The following is a 12,592-nucleotide window of genomic DNA, read 5'->3' on the forward strand; positions in this document are numbered from 1 at the left end:
CTTTCTCTGGACTCAAAGAACAAAGAAAATTTACAACCCAGGAACGAGCTCTTCGGCCCTCCAAGCCTGATCCGATCCAAAACTACTGTCTAAACCTATCGACCAATTTCTAAGCATCTGCGTCCCTCCTGCTCCCCACCTACTCATTCATCTGTCCAGCAGCATCTTAAATTAATCTACTGTGCCTGCCTCTGCTACCTCTGCTGGCAACGCATTCTAGGCACCTACCACCCTCTGTGTAAAGTACTTGCCACGTGCATCCCCCTTAAACTTTTCCCCTTTCACCTTGAAAGCGTGACCTTGTTATTGAATCCTTCACCCTGGGAAAAAGCTTATCTCTATCTACCCTGTCTATACCTTTCATGATTTTGTAGACCTCAATCTCCTTTTTTCTAATGAAAACAAACCTAACCTACTCAACCTCTCTTCGTAGCTAGCACCTTCCATACCAGGCAACATCCTCGTAAACCTTCTCTGCACTCTCTCCAAAGCGCCCACATCCTTTTGGTGGCGACCAGAACTGTACACAGTATTATAAATGCAGTCAAACCTTGTACAATTTTAACAGGACCTGCCAGCTCTTATACTCAATACCCCATCTGATACCATATGCCTTCTTGACCACTCTATCCACCTGTGCAGCCACCTTCAGAGTACAATGGACCTGAACTCCCAGATCCCTCTGCTCATCAACTTTTCCCAAGGCTCTTCTGTTTACTGTACTCCCTCAATAACAAGAATGTCCTTCCTCCAGACTAGGAGACCAAAACTGGACACAGTACTCAATGTGTGCCCTCATCAAGGCTCTGTATAACTGCATAAAGTCATCCCTATTCCTATACTCAAATCCTCTCACCAGCATGCTATTAGCTTTCCTTTTCTAAATCTTTTCCAGGATGTTGGATCTTCTCACTATATGAGGGAGTCAAACCTAGACTTGGTCCAGTTTCATCTAGAATCCTAGCATACATTAATGAATGGCCTTCACACAGAAAACCAAGAAAAATAATAAGTGGGTCAGTCTCTCATTGTCAGGCTGAGACTAGTTGGGGTCCACAAAGGTCAGTACGTTGGCACCCGCTGTTCACAATATATATCAGTATTTTGGAGGTGGGAACCAAATGTATTATTTCCCAATTTGCAAGATGATACTAAGCTAAGTGACATTTTATAGCAACTGCAGGAAGGTTTAGATGGACTTAGTGAATAGTCAAGAACATAGCAGATGGAATCTAATGTGGAAAACATGAGATTGTCCACTTCGGCAGGAGACGTAGCTGTGCAGTATAATTTTTTGAGGTTAGAAAGTGTAGATGTAGAAAGGGACCAAGGTGCCCTTGTCACATTCACTGAAGTTGAACATGTAGATGCAACAAGTTATTCGGAACTCTTATTAGAATGTTAGTCTTTATTGCAAGAAGGTTTGAGTCCAGAAATAATGAAGTCTCATTTCCGTTATAAAGGAGCTTGGTCAAACTGCACCAGGAGTAGTGTGTGCCAGTTTTGACTCCTGATCTCAGGAAAGATATCATTATCATAGAGGGAGTTCAACAAATGTTCACCAGACTCATTGCTGGCCTGACAGGACTGTCCAATGAAGAGAGATTAGCAAACTGGACCTGTATTCTCTGGAGTTTTGAAGAATAAGAGATAATCAAGTTAAAACTTACAGAATGCCTAAAGGGCTAAACAGTTTAGATGCAGATAGGATGTTTCCCTGGTTGAGTCTAAAACGAGGGCACAATTTAAATATATGAGGGGTGCCATTTAGGTTCGCGATGAGGATAAGTTAATTTACTTCAAGGGTTGTGAATCTTTGGAATTCTCTACCACTGTAGTCTGTATTGGCTTGGTGTTTCAGCACATTTAAGGTAGAGATTGATATACTTCTGATTATCAGTGCAATACAGATTTGAGATTGGAGTAAGTAAAAGGCATTGGAGTGTTTGAGCAACCATGATTGCATTGAATGATGGGGTAGGCTGGACAGGCTGAATAGCTTTCCCCTGTTCCTATGTTCATAATAAAGGAAATTGTACAAAGAAATTATTTCCTTTGGTTTATGTTAAGTCTCAGTTATTGTTTCTAATAGTCAGTTTGGTTTTGCAACAGTCCTGCAGTGCTCATCATGGGTCTTCAATGACTCCACTCATTACAATCCCCCACCATGTCGTTTTTGTTCAGTTGCTTTGCAATTCATAGTATATACAAGTCTGAAATTGTTGTCCTAGGTACCTTGAGCTATCGTTGCCTAAATATAAAAATTATTTGCCATATGTTGCTTCACTTTCCCCTTGTAAATGATGAGCCTTTACCATTAGGTTCTCAAGTATAGTTCAAACATAAATTTGCTGATGCATCCTTGAGGCCTTAATCTAGAGCATTAAGTAAAACTTCATACCGGTTCAAGGCATGAAGAGCTTAATTTACTGGAGCTGAAGCTGCATTTGATTTTTTGACACACTCCTGATTTGTGCCTTGTAGATGATGGACAGGCTCTGGTTTGATTTTCTCCTCCTGGAGATCATCAATGTCTGGCATTTATGTGGCACAACTGTTACTTGGCACTTAGCATCACAAAGTCCTTGTAGAGAGAGGAGGAGAACTTCAAGCTAGGCATCCTTGGAAGAGGCTTTGCAATTCCTGATGAATGGTTTTTGCCCAAAATGTCGATTCTCCTGCTCTTTGGATGCTGCTTGACCTACTGTGCTTTTTCAGCACCGCATTCTAACTTAGCATCACAAGTCTGAATGTTGTCCAGATCTGCTGGACACAAGTTGCTTCAGGACACCAAGGAATTGTGAATTCTGACCATGGTATAAACATCAATGAACAACCCCACGTCTCACCTTAGGATGGAGAGAAGGTCATTGCTGAAACAATTGAAGAAGATTTTTTCCAAGGACATTACCCAGAGCAGTTATTCTAGCATCATCCTGTGATTGAGATGATTGACCCCCAGCAACTGTGAACGCCTTCTTAGTGGTAGGTATGATTCCAACAACTGAAGTTTACGCCAGGATTCCCATCAAGTTCAGATGAACATAACAGAACATACAAATTAGGAGCAAAAATAAGCCATATGACTCTTAGATTAGCCATGATCTTACTGAATGACTATCTGTATTCTGAATAACACATTCCCATCTCCTGATGACCTTTGTTTCCTTGCCTATATATCTATATATTCCAAAAATATTTAATGTCCACTGCCTTCTCTGGAAGTGTGTTCCAAAGAGTGTCAAACTTTTAAGAGCAAAAAAATGCTCCCTTTACCTCTGCCCCAAAAGGGAGACTCCTAATTTGAAAACAGTGCCTGATAGATTTGGATTCACCTACAAGACGAAAACCTCTTTTCCATGCCCACTTGTCAAGACCATTCAGGATCTTATACATTTCAATCAAATCACACCTCACTTTCCTAAACCCCAGTAGAAACAAGCCCAGTCTGTCTTATCTTTCCTCATGACAAACACCTGTTAACTTCAGGTATCAATGTAATGAAGTTCCTCTGAATCACCTCCAACGTATTTACATCCTTCCTTAATAATGAGACTTCCTTAATAATGAAGTTGCACAAAGTTTCCAGATCTGGTTTCACTAATGTCCTGTGGAAATGGAGGCTTAACATCCTAACTTTTAAGTCGTACTCATGTTATAATACATTCAGTTAACATTCAAATTTGCATCCTTAATTGTGTACTGTACCTGCATACTAACTTTTGTGACTCCTGCATTGGAACAACAAGATCCCTCTGCGCCTTAGAATTCTGCAGCCATGCTCCATTTAAGTAATAGGAGAAAGTGAGGTCTGCAGATGCTGGAGATCAGAGCTGGAAATGTGTTGCTGGAAAAGTGCAGCAGGTCAGGCAGCATCCAGGGAACAGGAGAATCGACGTTTCGGGCATAAGCCCTTCTTCAGGATTCCTGAAGAAGGGCTTTTGCCCGAAACGTCGATTCTCCTGTTCCCTGGATGCTGCCTGACCTGCTGCGCTTTTCCAGCAACACATTTCCAGCTCCATTTAAGTAATACACTGCTTTTTCCTCCTTTTGGTCCCGGAGTGAAAACTTAACATTTTTTCTATGTTGTACTACATCTACCAGACTTTTTTGCCCACTCATTCAAGCTATTGGTCAGTATCCTTGTAATGCCATTTTTACATGTCTACATCAGTGTCAATGACATACATTGTGTAAAGATGAGGGTCCAGCAAAGATTCTGTATTACCCCACTCGTCACTTCCTGCCAGTTGGATAAAGACCCTTTTATGCAAATTATATTATCTGTTAGCCAGGCAGCCATTTAGTGTGTGACTGCCTACTCCGTGAATTCCAACTTTGCAGTAGCATTTTATATGAAACTTGACAAATCCGTTTATTCAGTGTGTGTTACTTATTGAAATAATTCCAATTATTATTGACTCCTCATTCTCACCCTTTAAAGGATCAACCTTTGTTTTTTTTCTTTTTAGATACCTTTAGAAACTAGTGATCTGTTTTTTACATTTCTAGCTAGCTTCTCATGCTGTAATGTATTTGTCCGATTTAACCTCTGAATTATTCTCTGCCGTTCTTTGTATTCTAACCAGTTATCTGTCTTATCACTCATCTTCTTGCTTTTTTTCTTAAGATGTTTTTCTTTTAAAAGAAATGGTTGTTAGAATAGGCGATGTATGGATTTTAATGGTCCAAACTTCCCTAGATTCTGGAACAATTCCATCATATTGTAAAGTAGCAGATGTAACTTCACTACCCAAGAAAGCAGGTAACTACAGGCTAAATCTGCATCACGGGGAAAATGCTGGAATCTCATGTTAGAGATTATAGTGGAACATTTACATGGAAAATCCCATTTCAGTCAGGCAAAGTTAATACTGTTTTGTGAACAGGAAATGGTATTTAACTAATTTATTTGTGCTTTGAGGAGTTGACACAATGTGGATGGTGTATAAGAAGTCCTGACTTATGGTTGTGTTTCTGAAAATCGCATAGGAACTTATGTTAAAACTGGAATTAGGTATCGTGGATCTTTCCTTATCAGAAAACAGATATTAATATACTGCATCCTGTAAGTAGAAATACTTTTACTTAGTTAAATTTCTATGTTAGTAACTGAAATTACCTATTTTACTTATTTTAAAAAATTATTTTGTAACTTCTTTCTTAGTAATTGCTGCTCACTGCCAACTCTACATCTCATTCCCTGACACTCTTGGTTGTTGCGGATCTTTCTGCTCTTGGCCCTGCAAGTAAGTAGAAAGCCGGCAAGAGAGGGACAGTTCTTGATCCAATATTTAGAAATGAGCCCAGGCAGGGCGAAGGCTTATCAGTAAGGGAGCATTTTGGAAATGGTGACAATATCAGTTAGAACTGAAGATCATAGGGAGCTTGGAGTGCATGTCAACATCACTGGTGACAGATTAGGTAATAACGTGGATAAGAAGGCGTAAGGGATACTTATCTTTATTAACTGAGATATAGAGCACAAGTGCAAGGAGGGTATGCTGGTACTAAAATATGGTGATTAGGCCACAACTGAAGGACAATGTGCAGTTCTGGGTCACCTTATTATAGGAAGAATACAATTGCATTAGAGGGTGTAGAGAAGATTTACCACAATACTGGCTGGATTGGAGAGTCAGAACTATGAGGAAAAATTAGATTAGCTGGGGCAATTTTCCTTGGAGCAACAAAGGTTGAAAAGGGACTCAATAGAGGTGTACAACATTATTAGATGCATAGAGTAGGTAGGAAGGCTATTTTTCCATTAGCAGAGGGGTCAAGAACCAGAGGACACAGATTTAAGGAAAGATGTAGAAGGTTAAGAGGAGGATTGAGATGAAATATTTTCACTAAGGAGGTGGAAGTCTCAAACTCAATATCTGAAAGGCTGGTTGAGTCTAAAATTCTTGTAACATTTAAACAATAATTTAAATATTCACTTGTGTTGCCCTAGCTTGCAGGCATATGTGCCAAAAGCTGGAAAATGGGACTGATGTATTTGGATCTTTGTTGATCAGCACAGGTATGATGAGCCAAATGACCACCTCCTGTGCTGTAAACATCTCAGCCAAAATCCAACCTGACCAATCAGTGTCTCATCAACAAAGTGATGGAAGTTTTGGTCCAAGGTAATGAGGTGACACTTGCTGAATAATAACCTGCTGATCATGCACAATTTGGGTTCATTCAAGGCCACTCAGCTCCTGACTTTCATCACAGCCTTAGTCCAAACATAAACAAAAGAATGACCAGTGGTGTTCCTCCCAGACAACTGCTGGGACCCCTGTTGTTTGTGGCATGTATATAAATGATTTGGAGGAAAATGTAGGTAGTCTGATTCGTAAGTTTGTGATAAAACAAAATTTGGGGGAGCTGCAGATAGTGAGGTGGATTGCCAATGAATACAGCCGGGTATAGGCTGGAGATTTAGGTGGAGAAATGGCAGATGGAGTTTAATGTGACTGAATGCAAGATGATACATTTTGGAAGATCTTGTGCAGGAGGGAATTTTGTGTTAAATGGCAGAACTCTTAGTATCAGTATACAAAGGGATCTAGGCGTATAGGTTCACAGTCCCCTGAAAGTAGCAACATAAATGGATAAAGTGGTTGTAAGAGCAAAACCCTGTGACTTGGGACAAAAACTCAGGAGGCAAGCAGGATTCAGGCACATGGCAGTCTTTATTCTTATTCAAGTAACAACTGGTTAATGCAAGGAGAGGTTCAAAGACTTCCCTGAATCTGGCCTCGATAATTTTTTGGCTCAGATTGGAAGAGAGATCAATGACACATTCTGAATTTCGGTGAGTGACAACATTTTGTACATTTTGTGCTACAATAATCACATACAACCTGGTCAGTGTGTCCTTCCCTTATTCTACATATACAAACCTATGAAACACATAATCAATGATGGGCACTCATATGGACAGTCCCACATTCTCATGATCTCATTGTGTTTAACAGATATTGTAATCACCAAGCCTTGATCTTCTTATGCATCCTGTTAATTAGCATTCCAGAGTTACTGACTATACTCCTCTGGACATGTTCCAGACTTGTTTATCTCTATGGGCTGCTTGAATTTTATTTTTCATTGTATTCCATGTACTAACTATCAAATTCTGTAATTTCTCATATTTTCCCACTATCCCAGTTTTAATATATGGACAGTTGGATCTAGCTATCTGCTGTAAGATTTGAAATATTGATTTCTATTATAAAGTTTTGCGGATAAATCTATTTTGTCAGGCATCGTTTTAGAGATAAGGAAAGTGTTTCCAGAGACTAATTAACTTTCACATCTATGTTTGAATGTATTCCCCTAATACTTCTGTTATATTTTGGTTGTATATGTGTATCCATAATTATGTTGAAATCTGTGATTATCTGAAGAAGCTTTTAACTAGAACCTATTGCTTGATGTTGTGAATAACTTCAAAGAAACCGCTGATTACTTCAAAATAACTTCAGCTGTTTTCACAGTTGCATGATAAGTTAGGCTGACTGTCTCATTGAGATTTACACCCCGTGTTCCAACTAACGCTGTTCACCTAATGGGACAACATACTTTCATTAATGAAGATGTAATCAATCACTTGTCGTGGTTTAATGAACTTGTATCTATCCTTAGACATCTTATCGAAATGTCTCTGGCTATTTGTGCAGGGCCTTCTATTCATTTGAAGTAGCCCTGTTCAAAGGTATCATTTGTGTTTCACTTAAATGCTGGAGCAGGTGTTTAGTTCTTTTTATCAGCCATTTTGTCCTTCAAATACGGGCAGCCCTTAGTGTTCAAGGAGGCATATGGCATGCTTGCCTTCATCAGTACTGGCATAGAGAATAATAATTGGCAAGTCATGTTGCAGCTCACAATTTGTATCAAAATTTAGTTAGGTCACATTTTGAATATTGTGTACAGTTCTCGTCTGCCACACCACCAAGTGGATCTGTAGGCTTTGGAGATGGTGCAACAACAGCTTGCCAGGATATTGCCTGGTTTGGAGGGTATTAGCCATGAGATTGGACAGACTTGGTTTGTTTTCTCTTGAATGTTCAAGGATGAGGGGCAACCTGAGACATGTTTACAAAATTGAGGCTTGAATAGAATGAATATTTGGAGTCTTTGTCCCAATTTAGAAATGTCAGTCATAAGGGGGCATAGATTTAAGGTAAAATGGGTTACGTTTAAAGGAGGTGATAGGCAGGTCTTTCTTTACAGAGGTTGGTAAGTGCCTGGAATGCACTGCCAGAGGAGCTGGTGAAGGTAGGTGCAGTAGCAACGTTTAAGAGGCATCGTGGCAGACATGTAACGAAGCAGTGAGTAGAGGAATGCTGACAGCGTAGAGGAAGAAGGTTTTCAGTTTAGAAAGGCATAATGTGTCAGCACAGTTTTGGTGGGCTGAATGGCCTATTCCTGTGCTGTGCAGCTCTTTGTTATTTGACTCCTGGTTCAGAGGTAGGGACACTGCCTCTGCACCACATGAGGCAAACATCAAAAAAGGGTAGACTTGACCAACTTAGCACTGTGGTGTTTATGGCTTGAGCAAGCTACATGCTTCATTAAAATTTAGGTCAGGATTTGTCCTTTCAATGTTCTGTGTTGTCCTTTTGTTTAATTCATTCACAGGATGTGCATGTGCTAGCCATCCTAATCCATTCCTAATAGTCCAGCGGGCAGCTAAGAGTCAACCATATTGTTGTGGGTCTGAAGTTACATGTAGGCCAGACCAGATAAAGCTCCCAGATCCCTGAAGGGCATTCATGAATAAGATGGGTTCTTAATAATAATTGACATTGGTTGTTTGATCACCATTAGACAAACTTTTTTTAATTCCAGATTTTATTAAATTCAAATTTCACCATCTGTCATGGAGAGATTTGTTCATATCCCTTATAATCTTTTAAATCTCTATAAGATCACGCATCAACCTCTGACACTCCAGGGAAACTAGCCCCGACTTATTCAGCCTCTCCCTGTGGTTTAAACTCTCCAACTCCCGCAACATCCTTTATAAATCACTTCTGCATCCTTTCAAGTTTAACAACATCTTTCCTATAGCAGGGGGACCAGAATTGCATGCAGTATTCCAAAAGTGACCTAACCAGTATCCTGTACACCCTTAACATGACTTCCTGACTTCTGTACTTAATGCACTGACCAATAAAGGCAAGTGTACCAAACAACACCTCCACTACCTTGTCTACCTGTGATTCTGCCTGCACTCCAAGATCTTTTGTTCAGTAACGCTCCCCAAGACTATAAGATTAAGTGTACAAGTCCTGCCCCGATTTGCCTTACCAAAATGCAACACCTCACAGTTATCTAAATTAAATTCCACAGCCCATCAGCCCAACTGATCAAAGTCCTGTTGCGCTTTGGGGTAACCACTTTCACTGTCTACTGCACAACCAATACCTCCTACATTCACATCTAAGTCATTTACATAAATGACAAAAAGCAGTGGACCCAGCACTGATCCTTGTGACACACGACTGGGCAGAGGCCTCTGCAAAAACACTCCACCATGACCATCTCCTCTCACCCTTACCCCCCCCCCAAAAAAAAAGTCTAAAATTAATGATGTTCTGCAACCTGTTTATTGTGTAACCAAAATACTGTTCAGTATAGTAAAATAGTTGTATTTGCTGAGGTGGTGTAATAAAAATAATCTTTTCTGCATGATGTCAGCTTTTGATACCCCAGATGATTTTGGGTATTCTCCATATTAGCAACAATTATTCTAGTCTCTGAGCTATTGGCTGAATTTTGCTGTATATATGTAATACGATATGAAATGTGCACTAAGTAAAGCCAGACTGTGCAATTACGTCCTTGTCATTTTGCTGAGCAAAATAGTGGAATATTAGAAATTTTGTCAATATTGCAAAACGTTCCCACAGGAAGAAGGGGTTCAACGTGGAAGAGATGAAGAAGAGAAGCGCAAAGAGATCACTTCTCACTTCCAGGTCACTCTAAATGATATCCAGACGCAAATGGAACAACATAATGAAAGGAATTCCAAACTGCGCCAGGAGAATATGGAACTGGCAGAGAAACTGAAGAAACTGATAGAACAGTATGAGTTGAGAGAGGAGGTAAGAAAAATAAACAGCTAAAATTATAATACTTACTGGAACAAGTGCAAATACTGGACTGAACTTATCATTAACCTTTTGTAAAATTTGACCCCTGACCAAAAATTTCTTAGCTTTTCATAAACTCATGCTTGTTTTGGGAGTTGGGTCAGTGGGAGCAGTCTCGTGATTCTTTTCACAACTGCTGTTTTCTCAATCAGAAATAGGTAACCTGGGATAGCAGTTCTCTGCTGAATTCAGAACCATGGCTAGCAATTACTGAAACTGTTACTAGTGTCAGTTCCCTAGAAATGCAGGGTTTTCAATCCCTCGCAATGTTATCCATGTATATGTTGAGCCCTTTTCATCTTGAAATTTTGTCTTAAACTCTTACGCAAGTGCAAATGGTAAAATGTAAAGTGACCATCAGTCTTTACTTGTATCTGTTCAGAAGATTATAATTTTGACTTGCAGCATAATAATAGATGATAAAGGCATGAGCTGCATATTACCTAACTATTACTGGTGGTTATCACACATTGAGGAGAAAGTGAGGTCTGCAGATGCTGGAGATCAGAGCTGGAAATGTGTTGCTGGAAAAGCGCAGCAGGTCAGGCAGCATCCAGGGAACAGGAGAATCGACGTTTCGGGCATAAGCCCTTCTTCAGGCTTATGCCCGAAACGTCGATTCTCCTGTTCCCTGGATGCTGCCTGACCTGCTGCGCTTTTCCAGCAACACATTTCCAGCGGTTATCACACATTGCCTTGTGCATTATCTGTTCCCTTCCTGGTTTAAAAATTTAAGCATTGAATACAAAGAAGCCATTTTTCATTCTTTGCTGTTTCCAGGCTGTAGGATCTAGTTAGTCCACTCCCTTATGCCCTGTAAACTGTAAAGTTAGATTGTCTTGTCTTCGAATTGCTTGATGAAAACCAGCAAATAAGAGGATAAAGAACTTTTGTTGGAATGGTTACCAATTTTCACGGCAGTTGTCTGCATGTTATGCAAATGTTTCTTAGCTAGGTTTACCTCCTTCATTTTGTATAACTATATATGTAGAGTGTAAAATCAAGTTTACACAAGATGGCCCAACTTGTGTCAACACAATTAGATTGCCAGCTTGAGTTGGAAATACTCCAGGACGTGTCAGTGGAAATAAGAAGTGGATGGAGAGTGAGGTCACTGCACTGGAGAGTGAAGTGGGACGATATAGACAAGGTAGGCCCAGTGGTGAAAGATGGCACCTGAGGATCAGTGACTTCTTCATTGATTGGGTCTGGGGCTGGCAGTGACAGGAAGGCATCACAGCAGCATTGAAATGGGCACACTGTTCCTCAGTGTGGTGGAGGTGAATTGGCCCAGTTGGCTCAGACCTCAAACATAAATGGGCTTCTCATTAAGCTACATCTTTTTGTTTTTCCTCTTATTCTTAAACTATCAAAATGGTGCCATATTCTGGTGAAGAATGAAAGAATTTCACTCTATTTGTAACTCAGCACCGTGGAGTTCGTAGTTTGAATGTCATCCAGTAAGTTTAGGCAATAGGATCCCCCCCAACAGATTAACAAACTACCAAGATTGTCTCTTTAAATTCATTCACAGTCTGCAGGCATTCAAGTTGCAGCCTGCAATACCAGCAAAAACTGCAATATATAGGGGAAAGCATGAGTGTTTTGCCATTTTAGCGAAGGAACTTACAACCCAAGCCACCTCCAGTTAAAATAATGATAGCTTTGCAGTTCCAGCATTGATGTTCACCCTGAAGTCAAAATCAGATTGCTGCTCAGTTGTGAAGCTTAACCTCATCAACCATCACTTGTGCGGTGTTCCTTCCAATCTCCACAATCATCACTTGTACCTGAAATGTCTCCATGTCTATGAGCAGCACCTGTCTGAGTGCCAAATGCAGCTTTTTGATGAAGCAGTGATGTTCTTCTTTCAATCTGGACTCCTAGACTTGTTGCTCAAGTGTCATATTTACTAAACTGGGGAGACCAAACACAGACTGGGTTACCACTTTGTGGGAAATCTCTTCAGTTCCCTAAGTATGACCCCAATCTTTTGGTAGATTGCCATTGCAGTGCATGAGCTTGCTAACGTTTCTGTCCTAGGCCTGCTGCAGTGTTTCAGTGGAGCCCAATACAAGCTGGAGGAACAGCATCTAATGTTTTGCTTAGACACTGTGCAACATTTAGTTCTTCAAATTGAGATTGTGAACTCTGTCTGCTGTTTCAATATCCCTCCCCCACCCTAACTCCCCAAAGTGTCAGTATTTTCTTTTAATGATTTAATCAGAGTTGACCTTTATTCTGTTATTAACACACCTCGTGGACCAGCGTTGCTTCTAACTTTCTTACCAGCTGAGCAGACCTCAGAGACCCCTGTGCCCTGGTGACTTCTAGAACTGGAAGTCAATACTGCTGTCAATGTGTCAATGCCAATCACCATGTGCGTAATACTGGAGAGATTTGAGGGGACATTGCCTTGGTCTAATGCTTTGTCTGTTTTCATG

General features: G+C 40.3%; 1 protein-coding gene across 1 annotated transcript in view; it reads left to right on the forward strand.

Annotated features, from left to right (window-relative positions):
• Positions 1-12,592, forward strand: part of LOC122564567 (alpha-taxilin-like) — an 88,821-nt gene that overhangs the window by 55,543 nt on the left and 20,686 nt on the right. Inside the window, exon 4 of the mRNA XM_043719657.1 lies at positions 9,906-10,100. Within this exon, the coding sequence (XP_043575592.1) occupies positions 9,906-10,100 (195 nt within the window). The remainder of the gene's footprint in view (positions 1-9,905; positions 10,101-12,592) is intronic.

This window comes from Chiloscyllium plagiosum, chromosome 29 (assembly GCF_004010195.1).
Source record: "Chiloscyllium plagiosum isolate BGI_BamShark_2017 chromosome 29, ASM401019v2, whole genome shotgun sequence".
NCBI classification, from domain to species: Eukaryota; Metazoa; Chordata; class Chondrichthyes; order Orectolobiformes; family Hemiscylliidae; genus Chiloscyllium; species Chiloscyllium plagiosum.